Here is a 25,070-nt window from a genome sequence, read left to right on the forward strand (position 1 = left end):
TTTCGCGTTTGATGATAATATTTTCGGCCAATTAAAGTTAGAGTACTATTTTTGAAATATCCCTTATTAGGTACTTTGCTACAAAAATATTGTAAACATACACCGTAATCCGTAACAGCCTGTGAATGTCCCACTGCTGGGCTAAAGGCCTCCTCTCCTCTTTTTGAGGAGAAGGTTTGGAGCTTATTCCACCACGCTGCTCCAATGCGGGTTGGTAGAATTCACATATGGCAGAATTTCAGTGAAATTAGACACATGCAGGTTTTTTCACGATGTTTTCCTTCACCGTAAAGCACGAGATGAATCATAATCACAAATTAAGTACATGAAAATTCAGTGGTGTTTGCCCGGGTTTGAACCCACGATCATCGGTTAAGATTCACGCGTTCTTACCACAGGGCCATCTCGGCTTTTTTTACACGAGGCAAGTAAATTAAAACATTTGTTTATTTTATTTTTAGAAGGTGTACTTATGTACACTCCCATACAAGAATGATCTTATGGTCATTCTCGTGTGGGAGTTTAATGTGGCATAAAATGATACAACTCAGTTGAGTCAGAACAAATAGATATATACGGCACGTAATACAAAACAAACTTGACTATTTTACTGCACTTAAAGCCACTTAAGATCTTTTAAAACTGCGTAGAAAAAGGAAGTAATTGATTTTATTTCCTTAAGGTCCCTTAATCAAGATGGAATTCGTTTTTCTCTTACCACAGCGACTAGCATCAGGGATGGACCATATAATCTGAATGTCTATGTCATATTTATATAAAGAAAGTATTTAAAAGTATTTAAAACAGTAAATTCGAATAAAGTATTTATTTATTTGAAAGCTTGATACGAATTTGTTCTTGTATTGACTGGCTGAAAGTATCATTTAAAACCCATTAATCGAGGTTGCAATTGAGGCCCGCCCACTAATATGTCCACATTTCACGCCCCTCTCGTTGAACATACAATGTATTCAAATTGATTCGCCCTCCTAATTACGTTTAACCGATTAAAGGAATATGAGTATGCATGAAAAATAGTAAGTTGTTTACAATAAACGTTTTTGTCCGCCAATTTTGCTTGATGTCTCTGAAAATTCTAATATTCATGATAAGAAAGTTAATAAAATACTTACGGCCTTGTAACGGCTATTAGCGGCTGTTTAGATAAACACTGATTTCGCTTTTTCTGTCATTTTGTAACAGCCTGTGAATGTCCCACTGCTGGGCTAAAGGCCTCCTCTCCTCTTTTTTTTTTTTTGAGGAGAAGGTTTGGAGCTTATTCCACCACGCTGCTCCAATGCGGGTTGGTAGAATTCACATGTGGCAGAATTTTAGTGAAATTAGACACATGCAGGTTTCCTCACGATGTTTTCCTTCACCGTAAAGCACGAGATGAATTATAATCACAAATTAAGCACATGAAAATTCAGTGGTGCTTGCTCGGGTTTGAACCCACGATCATCGGTTAAGATTCACGCGTTCTTACCACAGGGCCATCTCGGCTTTCTGTCATTATTGTCATAAATTATCATTCGAAAGAAGAATACAGCATTGTTTACCTATTCACCCTCTAAATAACGTTTATAAGAAAGGCCGTAAATCCGTGAAAATCTTTTTAAGTTGCATTACGAGAAATAAAATTCCAATGTTTTCATATATACCATGTTTGAAATGACAAAACATTGGACTGGCAATACTTGTAGTAATGCTTTTATTTCTTTTGGTCTCTGTATTGTAAGTCATTTAATATTTATGAAAACTAAACAACTCGTATACCTGATTATGACAAATGATGGACGGTTAGATTACAAGAAGCAATCCGAGTGTCATAACTTCGCAGCTATTACATCACCAGCTATTTATGGGATACTGTTAATGATTTATGAAGTCTTTAACAGTATTTACCTATATATAGCCTATAGGATCTCCGCCTATAGATTGTCAAACTGTTAGACATATAAACCACTAGCTTCCGCCCACGGCTTCATTTGCTTTTGAAGGGGTGAAGGTTTTCTGAACCCGTTACAATGTTCATGCAAAATTTCATTTGCGTAGAACATAAGAGAGGAGAGAGCGACATAAGAGAGCGTTAAGCCGTTTGCTGTCACGGCATACGAATCGGTCTTACCGCCAAGGCGCTTCAATATAGATGAAATAAAAGTATTGCAATTATAAAAAATACACATAATTCATCATAAGTAGTTAGTAATCCCACGATTGCGGGTGAAGACCCACAGGTGGCCACCAATTCGTACGTCAGCAAATCGCGTCTTACTTAGAATCCAGTAAGCATAAACGCTGACGTGCAATTCCTTTAATACGCCGATAATTTAACTGCTATATTTTAAAACGTTTTCTTTTCGTTAATCTGTGTAATGTTTCATTCTAAAATTGATTTGTATGTAAACATTACTCATGACTAAAACTATGTATTCATATTTCAATTTATCATTATGTATGTTGAAATGTTAATGAGTATATAATGTCACACATATGTAATGATTTATGACGTAGATACAAATCGTAAAATTCTGATCGAATTTTAAATGTACAGGGTAAACTTTTTTTTTCATTACAAAGCAAGTCTGTTACAGTTCCGCGACTAAGCTACTGAACCTATTTTGATAAAACTTTGTATGAAGCAAGCTTGAGCCCTTAGTAAAGATACTTTTATATACATAACACCAAAACACGCGGATGAAGCCACGGGCGAAAACTAGTAATAAATAAACGTTGCAATCATTATCTGCTAACTGACGATTAATGAACGAAGTGAGACAGTTATTACACTAGTAGAGCTATTCTGTTAGAAGGAACTCAAATCTTACTGCAAAAAACGATAATAAAGGTCAGAAAGTGATATGCGACATTGACTATAGTAAAATTACAACATTTTTTTCCCCTTTTCTGGCGTGTCGATCTACGTTATTCGAGCGCAAAATATTCTGCCAATATCGCGTATAAAATAGATGACACATTCATAAATGTTTACCATTTATTTCATTTTAATGCACAAAATTCACCATCAAGCTAAATTGCTTTTCCTGTTAGTAAAAGTCATTGATGAAATTATTGGATATTAACTATTTTGATTAATGTGAATAATGCATACTCGCTAACAGCACACCAGAGTTTACATTAAATCTCAATTATTTCAAAGTTTTTATTAGTTAGCGTAATCAGTTATTTTTATTTAAAAGTGCTTAAACACTATATATTTTTCCTCTTTCAAGCCAAGTACGGTTTCAGAGTAAAGTAGAGCTGCCCAATATCAACCGATTGGCTTCGTAAGACCAAGTAGCTTTTGTTAAGCTCATCCATCGATCGCCTCAAGCGCCTTAACCCAAAAAGGACTAGTCGACTAACCGTAAAAGTCTGCTAATTCCTTACCGCGTGGAAATTTTCAAATGTAGATAATGCTATAATATGGTAGTGCGAGCGAATAATGAAGACATTTTTCATCATTGATTCATATGTCATTTGGCGCGCACGTAGACCAATTTTAAATCGACCTAGACCGCCTAGGTTACATTGACTTCGTTCGATAAAAATATGAGGAAGGAGTACATACTGAAATCGTTTAAATGTTACCGACTCATTCGAATCAAAATTATTTTTGGAGTGACGTCCGTATACATTAACAAGGTCTTTAATTTATACATTTTTATTAAATTTTCCTTAAACGTGTAACTCATTACAATAAAACTCGAATAAAAATATAGTAAATTTTAAACTTGAAGTATTTAAATCCTCTATTCATTTAAGTCCGATATAACCTATCGATTATCAATATTATAAATACAAAAGTTAGTCTGTTTGTTTGTTATGCTTTCGCGGCTTAACCACTGCATCGATTTTAATGAAATTTGGTTCGCAGCGAGCGCGGACGGCAACTAGATGGGCTAACGAAATTAATTATATATTATTTACATACAAAATAAAATATTCAATTTTTATAATTACAATACCTTATAGTTCTAGAGCAAATATAAGTGTAACCCACTATTGTTTATGAATGTTATAAAATGTTCGAATTAAAATCAAATGATTATATCTGATAAATCCTTGTCATATATGAAAAATTTCATTATAAATCCTTGATGGTATCCTTGATTTACTTAATAGGAATCGGTCAAGGCTAATTATTTATACATGACTAAACAAAAACCTATTTAGGTCAAGGAACTACAGAAATGACCACACGTCATTTATACCTTTAGTCAACATAACTTAAAGCTTTAAATAATGGTTTGATTGTAGCTGGAAACAAAAAAGGCGTTATAATTATGACATACTAATGATAATGATAAATGAAATAACAAATCTTTTGTTACTAATGTGATAGGATGATTTTAAATCTATGTAATGAATCTGACGATACTTACTATAAATATATGCATATAATATTCTGTAGGAGTTCTAAGACGTTAGTTTCAGATTTACTAGTATATAAAGATTAAATTAAGAAATATTTCTGGGTGAAGAAGTTCTGTGTAAGATAAGATGTGTATGTCTTAACCTAGATTAACGTCATGTAAAGACGTGTTTGAATAATTCTTTTGGCGTCTATATCGATAGCAAAACCTCCCACGATCATTCTTTGGTAAATATATTTGAATATCCATCCGCACCTACTTCGCACGGCTACAATTAAAGTTTTTATACAAAGATATTCATGTGTAAAAATACATAGAATAGGATCGGTATCGCGACAAGTGTCGCCGCCTAACAACCACCCAAAGCTAAATTTAATTAATAGAGTAGTATTTGACAAAAATGCAATTTTGCATGTATAATTTAAAAAAAAAAATTGTAACCTTGACTAAATTATTTATCGTTATATTTAAATAAAATATAGTTTTAATATACAAAAGTGTAATGGTTTTTGTAACTCATCTCTTATATTATGTTTAGGGTTTTTCGTAGATTTTTTTTAGATTTACAAAGCAGTGTTTTCGAGCATCTGTTATTGATTTAGGAACATATGTATATACTTATGAGCGCTGGACCCACAATTTTCTCTGGCAACACTGACATCATAAGTTATATCTTTAAAATATACAGAATTTTATGTATATTTCTACGTTCGTTCGGAAATGGATTATAAAAATAGTGAATTTGTGAAAAAAAACAATCAAATATAATCTTTATATATCTTGGAATATATATCTAAAATATATTCAATCTGAAAGTAGAAAAGATGGCAAGGAAATCATAATTTTAATTAAAACAAATTAATAATTTACTGTCTTCGGAAATTAAGATAATATGTTGATCATATTTCTGAATATCGCGATTAATTTAAATATTTCCCTATCAGACATCGTCGAGAGTTTCCGATTAATTACTCCCACTATCATGACTATTTAAAGACAAATATTAAATTCCTGTGTCACAGTCATAATCGGATGCTGCGCTCTCACTTTTGGTTCCTATTTATAGCTCTGGTTTTTTTTCTCATTCTTTCGTTGTTCGTGCTAATAGACTTAAATAGTGGTCGGGATTTGTGCAAGCTCGTCTGGGTAGATATCACCCACTCGTCAGATATTCTACCAAAAAACAGCAATAATTTCGTGTTCCGGTTTGAGGTAATAATAAATTATCTCGTTGTAAATATTTTTAAATATACAAGCTTTTTATCTTAATCTTAGTTAGTAGGTATGGGTTGAATACTTAGACTAAAGATGTAGCATAGTTTACGACCGCTTAAAAAAACAAACAAGCTTAGATAATCAAACATTTATTTTACTCTGGTAACATTTTTCACATAAAATACCGTTAATAAGGAACTGGTAGATTCTCAGACCTTAGTTTGTAAGAACGGAAATCCCACTTTTTTTCGAATGCGCGTATTCCTTTTCTCGGTATTCAACTATACTGGTTTTGATTTATATTTTTTTTATTATAAGGAAATCTTCATGATTATAATTTTTATGGGAATATGCGTTATAATTTTTATACAGTCCACACATGGTTTCAATTTTAATCTCGATAGTGAATCACACAAGAGATTTCTATGGCTAAAAATATAGCTTAAACTGTTTTACTATTCCATGATATCGTTAAATAACGAAGTGCAAAGTTAGTATAGTAAAATGTTTTTGCATCAAATATAGCGTTGTAAATAACTCTATTAAAAAGAACAGCATATCGCACACGTGTGATGGTATTTTATTTTAACAAATACTAGCGACCCGCCCCGACTTTGTTCGATTTGAACAATTATATTTTTTAACGCCAATAATGACTTTTATAAGAAAAAAATTTATACCTTGGGTTACATGCAAATACATTGCAATTTTCGTAGGTATCGCTGATAATGTAGCTTGCTGTAGGTGAAATAATTATTAAAATCGGTTAAGTAGATTTGAATCTATACATTACAAACATACAAAAAAAAATCAAATTTTTTCTCTTATAGTCTTCTAGATTACTATGATATTATATAGTAAAGATTAGTTATGTAAATATATAAATCAACTGCCTAATCAGTAACAATTTCCTATCAATAATGATTTAGCTCGTTTGTTTGTGTTCCGTGTAAAAATATGAATTGTTTTATGGACGTATCAAATAAATTTATCGGTAAATGAATTTCTAAATCAAACATCCAGTCATAGTTTATTGATGATAACATTCGACGCTGACATTTTGTTATATTACACTATTTACTACTTACATTTTCTAGTAACACTTCGACCGATCAAAAGCAATTATCATTAAATATTTAATAACAAAGTCACGCTCGGAAGTTAATTTGTTTTGTGGAATACAACCTCTGAGATTTAACTAATATTTATAAGCACTACTTCTCTATATAAGTATGTATCTTGTTAAGGATGATACGAAATATAATGTACAAGAATTTTAAAATCACTCTACATGTCAATAGTCTAAATTTAAAGCGGGTGAAACTGCGAGCGCAGCTACTTTTATGATAATATCATATAATAAAACGATCGAAACGCGCTGCATCTTCCGTTATTAGTTTCATGTACCGTACCGTAACAGCCTGTGAATGTCCCACTGCTGGGCTAAAGGCCTCCTCTCCTCTTTTTGAGGAGAAGGTTTGGAGCTTATTCCACCACGCTGCTCCAATGCGGGTTGGTAGAATTCACATGTGGCAGAACTTCAGTGAAATTAGACATATGCAGGTTTCCTCACGATGTTTTCCTTCACCGTAAAGCACGAGATGAATTATAATCACAAATTAAGCACATGAAAATTCAGTGGTGCTTGTCCGGGTTTGAACCCACGATCATCGGTTAAGATTCACGCGTTCTTACCACAGGGCCATCTCGGCTTTTGGTTTATTTATTGGTTTATTTAGTAAGTTTATCAGTTAAACATTACAAAAATGTCTCCTAATTATTATTATAAATTATCTGTTCGGTGGGACATCATCCGCGTCTATGATATTTACTGTAAATACCAGTCATATATACCATACAGTAACAGTAACAGCCTGTAAATGTCCCACTGCTGGGCTAAGGCCTCCTCTCCCTTTTTGAGGCGAAGGTTTGGAGCTTATTCCATATCTCGAGAGCCGAGATGGCCCAGTGGTAAGAACGCTTGAATCTTAACCGATGATCGTGAGTTCAAACCCGGGCAAGCACCACTGAATTTTCATGTGCTTAATTTGTGATTATAATTCATCTCGTGCTATACGGTGAAGGAAAACATCGTGAGGAAATCTGCATGTGTATAATTTAACTGAAATTCAGCCACATGTGTATTTCACCAACCCGCATTGGAGCGTGGTGGATCCATATTCATTTACATCTATTTATTTTTGTAATTAAAGCAATATAATTGCTGTAATATGGGAGAGAAGTATAACTTTGTTAAAGAAGCTAAAGTCGTTCTTTCTAAATATGTTTTTCATAAGCGGTGAATTATACATACGTGATTTTTGTTGCATTGTCCGATTTCGGAAACGTGTTGAAACAAGACTATATATACAAATGTATACGAATATTTAATGAACTATTATGTAAATGTTCGCTAAGTCAATGTCAAAGATTTGCTCTGTGGGCTTACATTTTGTTTTTAGCTTAAAATCTGTTTCTGACTAATGATTTGAAAGAGATTGTTACGCGTTTGTTATAACAATAAAAATTTTATTGTACTCTTTTTAATAACCGCTCTGCTTAGAGAAAAGGCATTAAGAGTTTTTTTTAGTGAAATTAAGTTTTATACAAAGTAAAGATTTTTATTCTTAAATTGAATGTAATTTGCCCGGTATCGTCTTAAAGACAAAATTTAGCTCAAACATTGGAATTGGTATTGTAAATTATATGCATGAGAAATAATTAGGGTTTTTATATGCTTAGACAAGGAACAATGATTCCATTCTTCATTAAGCAAATTTAAATTAGATACTATTCTTGGAATTTAAATATGTATGCTTATTATAAAACTGGATATTAAATCTAAGTCTTCTGAATAAGTGTCATTTTCCAAAGAAGTTCTGAGGCCGATAGTGAATGTGGTGGCCTTCACATTGCTCGCTGACCAAGATCCGCTGATGTAAGCGACGCACAGCGGCACACTTACCGTCGACTAATTTAGCCGAGCCTTGCCTAAATACCGGCTTGGGAGAAAGTTTAAAACGTATACTTCCTAGCTTCCCACGAATTATTTTTAGCTTCTTCAACTCGTAAATGCATTAAATTAATGTTCAAATTATTTAAAGTTATGAAATCACTGTTTGCCTTAGATGAGTAGGTACATGCAGCAAGGATATCTTAATTGTCATTAAATGATAATATTTCTGTACACGTCGTAAACATAAGAATTAATTGCACCTTGTTGTGGTTTAAAACAAAATAAAATATTAAATTTGGTACAATTTGTGTCCAAAAGATATATGATCACTTACGCGTCTTGAAAGATGATTTATTACTCAGATTTATTAATTAAAATGTTTTGAAATAAACTGGAAGTATGTCAAGAGCTAGGTAAATCTAATGACATTGTACGTAATGGGCTATCGGGCGTGCATACCTTCAGCGCGTCTAAACATGATGATAAATGTGTTCTCTCATCGCGTATGTGCGCAAACGCAATTTTATTAAATCCTGTCGTTAAACTGTTAGGCATTCATTTTATTATACGCTACATTGCGCGGCTTATGCATCGCTGTTAAACTGTGAACATTTGTAAATATTAACGTTATAATCTAATAAATGATTACGATACGATTATGTTAAAGCTATCAGTTCGATAACGCTAACGTATTTCTGATGAATGCGTAAGTTATGCAACACGTGTTTGTTTCTTGAACCAGAAATGTTTGCAATTTATTGATATACCAACGATTCTACCTTAGTAACCATATTGTTTCAGACTAAGGTATTATATATCGGATGTATTTTTAATCAAATATCAATCCATGAGCCATCAATACCACAGATGACCTTAGATAACCGAATCGACCGTTCTAAATGTGCAATTCTATCTCAATGTTTATATAAATCCCTGAGTTTTCAAGGTGACATTAGTATTTTAAGAAATTTATGATTGAAAATAAAAGCAGATATTATATATATATATATATATATATATATATATATATATATATATATATATATATAATATCTGCTTTTATTTTATATTATATTTTATATGATGAATCTTTTCATATTTAGAAAGGTCTTGACTTCTTCATTCGAATTTAAAATTACTGAGGAATGAAAAAGATAAATCGATGTACCACCACAGTGGTGGTTAAATAGTTACATCGATTACGCCATTAGGATATATTAATGTAAACATATAAATAAATAACTTAATTGTTTTAAAATTTCATCAGAGAAAGAAATTGACTCAAGTATTATAGTAAAAATTAATGACAATGAGGGCCAGACAAAATGCATTCAGCATTCAGTGACAAATTACTGTTGAGGCGACTTCAAACCTCGCTTTCGTCTAAATTATTCAATTCAATTCGTCAAATGCTGGTCACGAACAAAATCAAATACATTTGACATTTCTGGAAAGAAAATCGGTAATCGCTATGTTACTGCCCGCTAATGTTCGTTATTACGGTATTAAGCTTCATTGATGTTTTCTTCTGAAAATTGATGAATAATTTGTCTCCATACGTATGTATTATCGCGTTCTTTGCCAGTATTTTTCCAAAATCGTCTTATAAATACTTCGTTAATCTTTTATTTTAGTACTATGAATCATTATTTCGCCTACAGATTTCTGATTGAAATTGTTAATGATATTGATCTCTGAGCAATGACGAAGTGGAAAACAAACACTAGAGTACCTACACGAAACAATTACCGTCATCATTATTTTCGTTAACAAAAAACTACAAAGTTTAATGAATTATTTCACCTTCTATTATTTAAAATATTCTTTATAAATATTTTTTTATTTATTTATCATACAGTATAAGATATTGTTAGTAGTTTTCGCAAGCGGCTTTGGCCACGTGTGGGTGTTAGGTACCCTATGTCCTATTTTGTATCTCTGACAACGTGTATGTAACTTGATCGACATGATCGGGCGAGTATTAAAGACTTGCAAACAAACAGAAAGCGTTACAGGCAAACTAGAATATTAGTTAAGAACTCCACGATTACATATCGCTGAACTTACTTGAATCTACCAATCGGATTTGAAAACATCTTTAGCGTTAGATAGATTTTTTATTGCGAAAAGGTTATATAGATTAAATAATGTCACTCTCGTCGCTATGACAGTACCAGCAGACAGTAACGTTTAACGCGTGTATAAATATAGTCTGTGATCGAATTTAAACTTTTTTCTTTGCACAAAAATTTCTATATTTTAATCCTCATCTATGGCACAATTCATTGCAACGATATCAGTATTACTCCTTCCTTTTTAATTCAAATAAAAGATATACCAATTTCTCCGGTTGGTGGTTTCCGCTTTAAATTTAAACTATTGACGTGATAATCGTAAAATTCACGTTCGTGTATTTGGACGTGTTTCCATTAAATAATTTATTACTAGTGTTAAAGGATAACTTTTAAACAAAAAATTGTAGCTTGAATATGTACGCATGTAGATGACAACAAACATGCTTATAATTATTACGTATATTGAAAGATAACGTAGATTATTTAAATACAATTATACATATAAGCATTATATTCTAAATATATTATGTAATTAAAGAAGAACTATGTAACGTATAATTACAATAATAAAGTACATTTATGAATAGTTAATAAATAAGTAATAATAATAATACCCTTTGCATAATTTGTACAAATAAATAAATAATAGTTACTATATCACTGATGGTAAATCACTCTTGTTGAAACCATCGTATTGTAAGACTTATCTTATTATTGACGAGCCGGTACACTAGCCTTTCACGCCGAAGGTTGTGGGTTCGATTCCCACCCAGAACATACATTTGTGTGCATGAACTTGTCTGTTTGTCTTGAATCTGGATGTAAATATCTATATAAGTATGTATTTACAAAAGAAAAGTAGTATATGGATTATATCAGTTGTCTGGTTTCCATAGTACGAGCTCTGCTTAGTTTGGGATCAGATGGCCGTGTGTGAATAATGTCCCAGGATCTTTATTATTATTTGTAAGAATTGAAAGGCATTAGCGATCTATCCCCATCATCAATGCTTACTTTAGTTATACGATTTTTATTTTAAACACCTGTTCAACTTACTATTTTTAATACAATTTAGCTATTTTTTGAACTCTATATGAAATCGTTGTTTTTTAGATAAATTTTGCACGCATTGATATTATATACATAAACAAGAGACGCACAAAAGCGCGCTTATCGCTAAGAAAACGATCTCTTCCAGACAATCTATGAATATAAATTTCACTACGCACAACATTGATTAATTAAATATATATAATATAAATATAATGTATTTAAGTACATGAGATATAAATACATAAAAGCAAACGAATATTTACTACGTTAGAACTCTTGAGATTGAGTTTGCCTCTAATTATATTAATTTTTAAAATAAGATACGAAACAAATACAGACTTTCTTGATCAGGTCCCAGGTAAACAATGAATAATGAAAGTGAATTAACTCAGACATTATAGTTAAATCTCCCACGTAGCCGCGTGTAAACGAACTTTGATTGGTTTTCGCTTTCAATTTCACCTTTTAACCCACAACAGACATATTTAAACGCGATTGAAACAAACATTCGTAATGATATTTTAATGATCGTGTTTTTTTTTGTGGTAGGGCTTGGTCTGGGTAGGTTACTCATCAAATATTCTACCGCCAAACAGCAATACGTACTATCATTGTGTTCTGGTTCGAAGGCTGAGTGAGCCAGAATGATTACAGACATAACATCTTAGTTCCCAAGGTTGATGGCGCATGGCCGATGTAAGGAATAGTTAATAATCCTTACAGCGCTAAGGGCGACCATGAGCGGTGGTGATCACTTATTATCAGGCCCATTTGCCAATCCGCCTACCTATTTGAAATAAATACCGACGATTTTTATTAAAAAAGGTCGATATTATTTATATATTATTTTTTAGCTTAAGTATAACAAAAGAAATTAACGATAATGACAAATACGTTCTAATGAATGCTATTGATGGGTAAGACAATACAGACTATGTAAGTATTTGTTCAGACAAACTTAACAATGTAGTGAATAAACACTTTGACGTTTTTGAATTTACGTATCATAATATTAATAACTCAAAAGTAATAGTCTATAAGTATAGTAAATGCATTCACGATTAAGGTTAATATTAAAGAACTGCGTACCTAGTGAATTTGTTTTAATTTTTCGATAGCGGTGACATTAACTGCGATTTGTATTAAATTCCAATTATTGTCACTAGGTGGCACTGTTTTCTTTCAATACAAAAACAAAAAAAACTCGCACAAAGCGAATACGTCAGTGATAATTGTTTAAATATTATTTTGATGTTTATTATTACATACAGCTTGTGATCGCGTGTTTATTAAAAATTTGTTTTAAAAATCGTGATTTTTTAACTATCCGCCAATGGTGTTGCAAGGCTGTAGCATTTTTGATTGATACAACGTGCTTTTTAAAGATAAGATGACCTGTTCAGTGAAGTGCTGTTCACAACATGAAAAATGTAGTTTATATATAGGTTATTTGAATTATTTCCTTTGTATGACTTATTCAATAACCTTTCTTTGTCTTTATTTAGCACAGACAGTACTCCGTTCATTTATAGGTGCAATAGGTTTTGTTATACAAGCAAAGGGATATATCTAAATGATTTCAATATAATTGCATTTTAAATGGTAGAGAAAAAGTTGTCGAAACTGTAAGGCGTATTACTAAATAAAGGATTATATAGATGATAACAAACGTGGAGTTAGTATGTATTGATTTCCATACAGGGTGAATAATAATTCAGTGGTATTTAATTATTCTAAAATGTGTAACTACTGAGTTTCTTGCCGGTCCTTCTTGGCAGAGCTACATACCAAACCGGCGGTAAATTTATGTTTAACTTGTATTACAGGCACAAGGGACATAAAATCTTAGTTCCCAAGGTTGGTGGCGCATTGGCTATAAGCGATGGTTGACATTTCTTACAATGCCAATGTCTAAGGGCGTTTGGTGACACTTACCATCAGGTGGCCCATATGCTCGTCCACCTTCCTATTCTATAAAAAAAAAAAAAATTCAAAAGTGCTCCCAAGAGCCTACTCGAATAAAGTAAAAAAATAAGTAAATTTGATTTGATTGATTTAACATGCAATTCTCTCCTATGTGGGGAGATTATACCACACTGTTACGTGGTATGACAAGTTGCAGGCATGTTTTGAAATAGCACTTATCACAATGATAACCCATTTCTGATTTATCACGCACATACAATAGAATCAATAAAGATAATTCGCAGTGAATGCATAAATTATACGATGCGTTGAGAAATCAATTTTTGACAAGAAAAAAAATATTTTTTATAATTAAGAAAAATTATCTCGCTTAAGCAGAATAATTGAATGAATTCCAACCCGAAATAGTCCAGTGGATTATAGTTGAATATATCGCACGTAGACCTCGATCGCTATATCGTATTTAAATCCGGACAAGCACCGTTGAGTTTTAATTTAGGTATCTCCTGGTAACTCAGGTGATATTAGCAGTAATGTTTACAGTATGATAGTCTTAACGTTATATTCATGGAAATACGGTATTGCTAACACTTTAAAAATTCATTAAAGACATAAACACGATAGAACCTTTTATATAAATTACGACAGAACGAAACACAAAAACGTGACATGCAAATATATAAAATGTACAGCAAATAACGTTATTAAGCATTCGACCACAAAGTTAACATGCAACAATGAAATGTCTCTCAAATTGGGTTAGCATTGTACTTGACGATGGAACGATTGAAACAAACGAAATGAACAACAATGAAGACGGAAAAGTGAAAGCATCGGAGCAGATGCAATAATCGACAATCGCTTTCTTTTTGTGACTTTGTTACCTGTTGCTTATTCACGAGTTATCGTCTTGAAACAAACCGCTCTTTAACGATAACATCGTCGACGTCAAAGCGTTTACGTTAACATAATTTTTATCAATTCGCTTTGTGACTCACTTATTTCTCTTTTTTGTAGTACTTCTGTCAATTCTGTTTTCCCTTTACAAATAATATGGCTTAATAATATTGACATCTAACATTACATTATGTTTGATTTTATGGATTTCATTGTAATAAAATGAATGATGATATGATAATAAATGTTTTAATTTAACTTATCTTATACAAGTTTGAATGTGAGTCACCGTTCAAAAATATCCCGTAATATTATGTCATTTTGTGTACACATACTAATTTTATAGTTTCTAGTGTGACACTGTAATAGTACAACAACATAACCTAGATTAATAATTTATTTTTCATATGAGGTCGTACCAACATAATTACATGAGAATTTTTTCACATTACAATTGGGTTTTGTGATAAATAACAAATGTATGCATTTAGGTCAAGATTACGAGTTTTACATCCAAACAAGTAATCCTCATTTTGCCAACAGATTAAAAATATAAAATAATTAAAAACACGACCACAATATCTGCTTTACGATGTATGCGTGGGATCATCATTTAAATCCTAACACAATAAAATGTTGTATCCACATACAAGGTACGTTTTAATGGATTTAATACGTGTAGCGTGATACTTATTGTACTTTATTTAAGCAAATTTCTTAGTAGGAGTTTTGAAAATAATCATGGTTATAGAAAGCGGAATTGGTCTATTGAATGAGAATGATAAGTACATTTTGCTTAATATTTTCTGGTAAAGAACGTCAAAGTTATCCTTGAGTATTAAACTTCGCAAATGTCGGTCTCCTTTCGCAATTATGGTGTAAAATCTTGTAAAAAAACCTGTACCCTGGTATTGAATTTTATAAAACTTATTCTAGTCAAAGCAGTAGAGATAAACTAATCTAAGATTTACATATTTCGTGCGATTTGCTTATAACTCTTTTGTATTAACACAACTCTGTTCCACTTAGTTAAGTGGATTTATATGTAACAACTTATATCCACATTAATTTTACTCTCCAAAGTTTCGATAATATTTTTACTGACATTGCAACAAATGCAATTTTTTCACGAATCTGTAATGAATACCATGGATTATCCAAAATCTCGAATGATATCTCATATCAAAGTTCTTTATGCATCTTAACTCCGCCTGTGATTGGAACAGCTATAAATATTTGTATTATAACGAAAATAAATAAAGACAAAATGTTGTTATCGCTTAATATAATTAAATACAACATACACTACAGTTTTAAAAATGCGTTCTAATCTATAGAGTTGTAAAGTTAGGTATATTCGTTAAAAGAAAAAAGGAATAACTGCCAGTGTTATCTCGGAGAGAAAACAAAAACCGATGTTTTTTTTCCTATTTGACTGTCTAGCCAGTCAATCTTACTGAAAGCTCTTTCGAACTTCGCAATAACAATCAAACCCCGATGCTACTTGTAAGCTACTTTGGTATTTTATGCAAATAAGTATTGTGTATTGTAATTTTATTTCAAATTTTAAAATACAATTTATCAAATGAACATGCCGTGTACACATATTTAGGAATGTGATCTAGCTTAAAATTGTATAAGTTCGTAATTTAAATTTATATCCTGATTATATTTTGTTTATGTAGTACCTATATAATAAATGTTACGAAAAAAAAATCTGTTTATGTCTGATAAAATACCATATCCGCATATATTTCCAGTGCCCAGCTGTGAATAATTTACCGTTTACCTCGTACAACTTTATTTATTTATATATAAATAATATGTTTTTTATTAATATATATTAATAAAATATTCAAGACCAATATTCGCACGGGTAGAATAATGGACAAACATACAGACCATCATTTTTTATTTATATACATATATTCTACTTTATGTTACCTTTTGTCATCACAGATCAATGGAAAGGTACGTCCGTGTGAAATGGAGAGACGTACGTGTAGGGGATCTAGTCCACCTCTCGAACAACGAGGCTGTACCAGCAGACATGGTGTTGTTGCACTCTTCGAATCCTCTTGGAATTTGTTACTTGGACACTTGCAATCTAGACGGCGAAACGAATTTAAAACAACGAATTGTTGCACCAGGATTCAGAGACAAAGTAAGTGCTAACTTTTTTTTATTAATACCACAATTGGTGTTAGTGCCTCGTGTCTTGAATGGTGGGCGAGCCAGTATAACTACAGGCACGAGGGACATAACGTCATAGTTCCCAAGCATTGGCGTGGTCTGGTTAATATTTCACCAATATCTATGGGCAGTGGTAACCACTTCCATCTCCAATAGCTTACCATTTTATGAAATATATATAAATAAAAAGGAACTCCACCACTGTTTATATTGAATGGCATATCGTTATAAAGATTGGTTTTATGAATATCTGCTATGCACTTTAAGACTACAATATAATAGTTTTTTGTCCCATTGTGAAATATGTAGATCAGTAACTAGATATCCACTGAACTGTTAACTCGCTCGATGTTCAGCCACAATATTAAGAGTTAAATGATTACTTGCAAAATTTGCTAAACATGAAAATGGATCGAAGTCTTATTGATATCATAGCAGTCATTACCGCGACAAAATTGTGAGATTACTACTTTCTCTACAATTACTTGCTTCAAAATCCGTGACGATGCCGTGACCATTATAAAAATGTACCTATCGGTAATAATATTTCATGGTATTTAGTTCATTATGGCTTTTTTTTCAGCAACTGGAATTTAATCCGATAAAATTCAGAAGTTCTGTTGAAGTGGAACGACCGTCTACGAAAATATACAGATTTACTGGAACGATTTCACATCCCAACGGCTGTCGTGTGCCGCTTAATTCAGAGAACCTCCTGTTGAGAGAGTGCACGATCAAGAACACAGATTACGTTGAAGGTATCGTCGTCTATGCGGGGCACGAAACAAAGGCAATGCTCAACAACGGGGGACCGAGATATAAATGTTCAAAGCTGGAAAAAAAAATGAACACGGATGTTATATGGTGTGTTCTCGTCCTACTATTCCTGTGTTGTGCGGGAGCAGTTGGGTGTAAAGTGTGGTTGGATCAATATAGTCCATTTCTATACAAATACACGCCCTTTATACCCTACGCAGAGAAACCAGCATATGAGGGTTTGCTTATATTCTGGACGTATATAATTGTGCTGCAAGTCATGATACCAGTTTCTCTCTATGTGACTATCGAAATGACCAAACTTTTGCAAGTGTACCACATCCACCAGGACGTCGAAATGTACGACTCGGTAACAAATACACGAACGGAATGTCGCGCGTTAAATATAACCGAGGAATTGGGGCAGATTAACTACCTGTTCAGTGATAAGACGGGGACATTAACTGAAAATAAGATGGTGTTCAGGCGATGCACTGTGAGCGGAGTCGATTACGATCACCCGCCTGGACCAGATGCGGAGCCCTCGACCACTCTACCGCCCATTGTTACACCCGTAACAAAAGTGTCCCCGAACAGAAGAATGCTTCAACATCTACTCGATAGCAACGATGCTCAGCATACCCAAAAGGTAAGGTAGTTTTTGGTCAAATTTCTTATTAAATATTATAGCATTACAAAAACTACTACCAGCCATTTGGAAAAGAAAATATCCTGACTTGACAAGAACCGACTAAAGATACTCAATATGGTCTTTTGTTTAATTTTGTAATTGCTTACAATATTCAATACAATAAATTCTATGTACTTCAATAATATGATATATAAATAGTGTCGTGTTAATAATCGAACGCAGGAACCGTGTGAACACACGTATGACTAAATAAACTATTATTAATGTTCTAAAAAGAAATAAAAATAAATTATTTATTGAACAAAGATAATGATTATATTTTACGATTTAATTAAAAATTCAATATCACTGTCAAAGCATATATATCTGTTTGCATTATTGTTAACGTTCATTACAAAAAAAAACAAATAAAAACGAAAAATTTTAGACAAATCTAATAATGAACGCATTATTTAAATATTTGTTTTGTTCATGGTCGATTGTTATATATGTTTGAAATTTGCGTATCGAACATGCCGATTTACATTTTAATTGTCTAAAGCAAGGTCACTTTTACGTCGTGACTCTATGTATATAATATTAAAGTTATATATACAGGTATACAAGTAACTATTATTAAACTGCAAAAAAAGGACTTACAGCCCTCAATCTTTCTTGGTAATGCTTTTGGAAGCGAATGGAATTTTTACTGGTGGTTAGAGCTTTGTGCTAGCTCGTCTGGGTAGGTACCACCCACTAATCAGATATTCTACCGCAAAACAGCAATACTTGATGTTGTTGTGTTCCGGTTTGAAGGGTGAGTGAGCCAGTGTAATTACAGGCACAAGGGACATAAAATCTTAGTTCCCAAGGTTGGTGGCGCATTGGCTATTCAAGCGATGGTTGACATCCAACATGCCAATGTCTAAGGGCGTTTGGTGACCACTTACCATCAGGTGGCCCATATGCTCGTCCGCCTTCCTATTCTATAAAAAAAACAAAATGTGCTAATAATATTATAAGTGATGATATTGATGGATGCGTTTATCACAAAAATACCTAAGTCTACTAAGACTAAGTCCACGGGCTTAAAAGAGGTAGCTGTATTAATAGTACTGCGCCGGAAATCACATGTCTTATAATGAAATAATGCTAAAATCTGTAAATATAAAATTTCGATTGTTTTTTCACTAGGTACGAGAGTTCTTACTAATCTTGGCGGTGTGTAACACGGTTGTCGTGAGTCAACCTCACGTCGACGATATGCAGATGTCCAGCTCCAGCAGTGATCAGTTCAGATCACAGAAAGCTTCGAAGTCCAACGGCACATTACGATCCAATGATAAGTGAGTCAATAATATTTATTTTCAAAGAAAACGAACTCCTTTTCATATATTTAAGTGTCTTAGTTTTAATATTAAATAATTATTAATACAAACTTATCAATATATAAAGTATAACAGAATTTTTATATAAGTGTTTTTTAAGACCATAGCAACTATATGCCAACCGTAGCGGTTGAAATGCACGAAATTCAAAATTAATACGTTGTTAATTTCAATGATTTCTTTATTTTTTTTTTAATTGATCTACAATTCAATCCGATTGGTTTGGAGGTACGCTAGATTAACTGAATCTCGGTCCACCACGCCGTCGCCGCCGCCGTCCACCACCTCGCCGTTGCGCCTTCGCTTGCCCAAACTACCGTTTGGCAGTCGAGAAGAAAGCATCAGCGAACCGAGCACCTCGGCTGAGATACAGGTACTAGACATTTAATTGCCGACCCAACAACTATTACATTCCAACAACTTTTAGTATGCCGTGACACTTCCTTTCCACTTAGAATTCCAAATTCAAATTAATTTTATCATATAATAACATTGCTATTCGAATTAGTTCAGCCAGTCCTTAGTTGTTCATTTGTTTTACCGCCAAAAATAATCAGTTTTTTTTAATGTTTTTTTTTTTAAATATAAAATGGCAATTTCAGGGACATTAAAAATTGTTCACTAAAGAATTCCGTTAATTTAATATTATTTTTCTTATGTATAAATTGCCTATTTCTTAATGAAATAATTCAACAATTGATCAATAATTTAAGAACCTCTTGACTGTTGCTCTATAAATCTGTTGAATAGAATTGCGCAGTATATTAGTTTCCAGTGTTTATTTGAAATGTCGGCAAGTCGTAAACAAAATTGTTTTATCGTTCAAGTTACTTCGATTCAGAACGACGTTCTATTTTTCATTCTCAAAATTCGATTATAAGTATCGCTACATTTCTTAAGTGTTTTATGTTCGGTTATTATATTTATGAAACGATTCGTTTTGCTTACGGATGTCTGAGATGGATGAGGCGTAATACAAAATAAACAATTTATCAAGTTTGGAAGTTGCGTATATAAGACGTAAAAATTTTTAGGAACAGCTTTATCTGCTCGTTATTAAGAAACGATTGGTTACCGACATTACAACGATTTCTTTTATAAAACACAGCGATGATAGTATTTTAAAATCCATAACATTAATAGCTATAAATGATATATTCCAGTTGGCACGTTTCGAAGCCGAAAGTCCAGATGAACTGGCTTTAGCCGAAGCGGCTTTGGCATACGGATACGAACTCCGGGGAAGATCGCCAGATGACGTGGAACTGGGAATACGAGGGGAATTAACTCATCTTAAAGTGCTACGAGTGCAGCAGTTTGATTCTAATAGGAAGTGCATGTCGGTTGCACTGAGGGTGCCCACTGGTCAGGTAACATTGAGCTCAATTTAAGTTATTTAAAATACGGTAACAACGGACTGGTATACGTTGATAATCTCATTTGTATATGTTTTTGTATTTAGTTATCTACCAAGTGCATTAGTGTTCGGGAGGCAACGTTGACAGTTATATAACAAGGCATATAGACTTATTATTATTTCAAGTAATTTCAAGATGAAGATGAAAGTCGGTTTCATTTTTAAGCGTCGCTTGTCAGTTCTAAATATTTATTACAATACAAATTAAGAGGCGTAATATCAAAATAAATACTATAAGATCCATACTCCATACTGTAACATCGTAATGTATTATTATTTTGAACTTGAATTATAACTAAACATAGGAAAGTGTCAAATAAATCTTCTGTATACAAAATATGTATTTCTCTATAAAAACATGTACTTTTAGGTGGTTCTATACGTAAAGGGAGCAGATAGTACAGTTCTTGGAGCTCTAGCGCCAATGCGAGCTGGATCCGCAGAAGCGGCTGCTTTTGAAAGGACTAGGTCATTGTTGTCTGAGTACTCCCGGGCGGGTCTACGTACACTGGTTATGGCGAAACGTACCATGCAGCCTGCGCTTTGGGAAGAATGGCTCGCTGGTCATGCACGTGCCTCTGAAATCGGTGAAGGTATAAAACTTATTGCAAAAATCGCGCCATAATTTATTTTTAATAATAATTTGTTTGGTTGATTGCTAAAGAAAAAAAACATGTTATCAGGTAGAGAAAAACGACTGCGAGATTCATTGGCACGACTGGAGAGCGCCCTCACTCTCGTCGGAGCTACCGGCGTCGAAGATCGCCTCCAGGAAGACGTGCCACGGACCGTACGAGCCTTGCTCGATGCGGGAATAGTCGTGTGGGTGCTGACCGGCGACAAACCCGAAACGGCCATAAATATCGCCTACTCCGCGGCGCTGTTCTCGCAGAGCGATCGTCTCCTACATTTGATGTCTCGGGACAAAGTAAGCTCCATTCCATACTTTGAAACGCATCTGTCTCAACCGATATTACTACCTCGAATATAATTTATATTAATTTAAATGTGTTGACCGCGTAGCTCTTGTGGCTAGCTTATAAGATTGCAGATTCCGAGGCCCTGGGCTCAAATCCCGGGTCGGTTATTACAAAGGTTTTTGGTTTGAGGACAATAAATCCTCAGCTCCGGCCCGGGTTTTAGGAGTGCTTACATAAATTAGACGATGGAATATCGAGTGCAGCAACTGTTGCCCGCTCGTGCAATATACTAACGGTCGGCTCGTGCCGCAGGAGCACGCCGAGTCCACCATCAAGAGCTACCTGGAGGGCGGCGCGGGCGGCGCGGGCGGCGCGGGGGGCGCGGGGGGCGCGGCGCTGGCGGGGCGCGCGCTGGTGGTGGACGGGCGCACGCTGACGTACATCCTGGACCGGCGCTCGGGGCTGGTGGCGCCCTTCCTGTCGCTGGCGCGGCGCTGCTCGGCCGTGCTGTGCTGCCGCGCCACGCCGCTGCAGAAGGCCTACATCGTCAAGGTGAGCCCCGCCTTCTGCTCGGGGGACATTCGACTGAGGCAAAGAGTATACTGGGTGTATTCGACGGGTGGGTCGGGTCGTGAGCGTTAATTATATATTACTCTGAATATAGATTAAAAATAAATTTTCTTACTAAAAAGTAGTAGCTTTTTTTATTTCAAACAATAATTAATTTCAGCCATTAGTATTTTTCGTTTTCTCGTAAATCAAATTACATATATAAAACAATACACGCAATCTAACTTGCCGGAATGAAGTGAAGCTTTTCAAGTTAAGCCACGCATTCAAAACGTAAAAAAAATACAATAATCAACTTTTACCTCAAAATATGTACGCATATCTAGTTAAGTTCCCGCTTTTGTTTCAAAACATTTAATCTCTGCAGCCTAACTTCTGACCGGCAAACTTAAATTGCGCGTATAGTAATCGTGGTACAATTTTGTTCTCAGGCAGTCAAAGAAGAACTGGGAGTTACGACTTTGGCTATCGGCGACGGAGCGAACGACGTTTCTATGATACAAACAGCCGACGTTGGAGTCGGTGAGTTGGTATTTCGATACAAAATACTTTATTTATGGTTTAGATAGAAGTTTCAATAAAATTAAATTCATTTATGAACATTAAAAGTATTTAAAAAAAATACTATTATTTTATTCTGATCATAAATTTCAAATGCTCCCGAGCTCAATGCACTCAATAATTTTAAAATGATGTAGAAAGCTTTTTTTATATTACGTAATTGCTACAGATAAAAAATATTTTGACTTGATTAATGAAATCTTAAATTAAACATCAAAACATCAGTACATAAGACTATATTGATACTTTTTTTCACACGTGCTTATATTTTTTTACCATAGCAAACTTACTTGTATGTAATATAACTGCTAAATATTATTTTTTATTAAAGGTCTGTCGGGTCAGGAGGGTCGTCAAGCAGTAATGGCGTCAGACTTCGCGCTCTCCCGTTTTAAATTCATTGAGAGGCTGCTACTTGTACACGGACACTGGTGCTACGATCGCCTGGCGAGGATGATTTTATACTTTTTCCTCAAAAATGCCGTAAGTTTAATGTTTTTCATACTTCGATAATATTGCCATTCTAAAACCACTCACGTTTTTGTCAGTTAATTACATATATATAAGTAAAATAAATATTTTTTTAATCCCGTTGAAATTATGATATTTTTGATCTAACGATGGCGTCTTGATGATGAGTATCGCGTGATCGATATTTTATCTCTAAGTTTTCCCTTCACATCTAAGTCACAAATATATTTTAAATATTAAAAAAATGTACGACAATTTCCGATGACGACGTACGATTATTGAAATTAACAAAACTTATTTAATATTTGTAAGAAAAATAAAATATTTATTAATTTACAGACATTCGTGTTCATAGTATTCTGGTATCAGCTGTACTGCGGGTTTTCGTCGTCCGTGATGATAGATCAACTGCACCTCATGGCGTACAACCTCGCCTTCACCGCCTTCCCCCCCATCGTTATAGGTACTGTTATTATTAGTTCATTCTAATATCTTTTAACTTCTGAGATCTTTAGAAATCTAAGTAAACAAAATATCATATCTCGTTAATTCGATGATAGTCGTTCAGTTCTTTTTTAATAAAAGCGCGGGAAAACTTCTTTGTTTTAATTTTAATCACAAAGCAATACCAATTACGTTCTGAAATTGTTTATATTTTTATTAAATCGGATAATAACAATAACAAAATATGTAATTATTAAATATATTAATTGAAGAACATCGATAAGAATTTCTAGCACATGAAACCGTTTAAATTTATAAATGCAAAAACTACATAAATGTTAAATTATAATTGATATATTCACTTGTAACTAAACGTATGTGTGTGTGTATATGTGTGCTTGTTGATATATTCAGTTGTAACTAAACATACGTGTGTGTCTGTGTATGTGTTCTTGTTGATATATTCACTTGTAACTAAACGTATGTGTGTGTGTGTGTATATGTTTGCTTGTTGATATATTCACTTGTAACTAAACGTATGTGTGTGTGTGTGTGTGTATATGTTTGCTTGTTGATATATTCACTTGTAACTAAACGTATGTGTGTGTGTGTGTGTATATGTGTGCTTGTTGATATATTCACTTGTAACTAAACGTATGTGTGTGTGTGTGTGTATATGTGTGCTTGTTGATATATTCACTTGTAACTAAACGTATGTGTGTGTGTGTGTATATGTGTGCTTGTTGATATATTCACTTGTAACTAAACGTGTGTGTGTGCCCGTCGATATATTTCCTTACAACTAATCGCGTGGCGGGCAGGCGCGTACGACCGCGCGGCGCCGGCGGCGCTGCTGGGCGAGCGCCCCGGGCTGTACGCGGCGTCGCGGCTCGGGCGCGCCTACCGCGCGCACTCGTACTGGCTCGTGCTGGCCGAGTCCGTCTACGTGTCCGTCGTCGTGTTCTTCGTGGCCGCCGCCGCCTACTGGGACACCGACGTCGACATCTGGCTCTTCGGCCTCTGCAACATGACGTGCTGCCTCGTCGTCATGCTGGTCTACGTCGCCATCGAGACGAGGAGCTGGGTGAGTGCCGTCCCGCTCTCGCGTTCCGATCTTTTTCTCATTAATGACCGTTTCTCTTATCCGAAGAAAATGTTTCATGCAGCTTTTTAACAAAAAACTTGTAAGTGTTTGTGTGTGGGAAACTGTGGCAATGCGTT

General features: G+C 34.0%; 1 protein-coding gene across 3 annotated transcripts in view; it reads left to right on the top strand.

Annotated features, from left to right (window-relative positions):
- Positions 1-25,070, top strand: part of LOC126781647 (phospholipid-transporting ATPase VD) — a 68,481-nt gene that overhangs the window by 38,836 nt on the left and 4,575 nt on the right. Inside the window, exons 2-13 of one of the 3 annotated variants that reach the window (XR_007670694.1) lie at positions 16,458-16,662; positions 17,275-18,096; positions 19,273-19,424; positions 19,695-19,839; positions 20,630-20,836; positions 21,254-21,476; positions 21,567-21,811; positions 22,116-22,355; positions 22,805-22,895; positions 23,266-23,417; positions 23,761-23,868; positions 24,671-24,819. Coding sequence is in view for 2 of the 3 variants with exons in the window: in XM_050506590.1 (XP_050362547.1) it covers positions 16,458-16,662; positions 17,275-18,096; positions 19,273-19,424; positions 19,695-19,839; positions 20,630-20,836; positions 21,254-21,476; positions 21,567-21,811; positions 22,116-22,355; positions 22,805-22,895; positions 23,266-23,417; positions 23,745-23,868; positions 24,671-24,933 (2,869 nt within the window). In the remaining variant the exon portion in view is untranslated. Of the gene's footprint in view, positions 1-16,457; positions 16,663-17,274; positions 18,097-19,272; positions 19,425-19,694; positions 19,840-20,629; positions 20,837-21,253; positions 21,477-21,566; positions 21,812-22,115; positions 22,356-22,804; positions 22,896-23,265; positions 23,418-23,744; positions 23,869-24,670; positions 24,934-25,070 lie in introns of those variants that run through there. The other 2 variants (XM_050506590.1, XM_050506591.1) reach the window with 2 other exon arrangements.

The sequence above is a fragment of the Nymphalis io genome, chromosome 4, assembly GCF_905147045.1.
Source record: "Nymphalis io chromosome 4, ilAglIoxx1.1, whole genome shotgun sequence".
Classification (NCBI taxonomy): domain Eukaryota; kingdom Metazoa; phylum Arthropoda; class Insecta; order Lepidoptera; family Nymphalidae; genus Nymphalis; species Nymphalis io.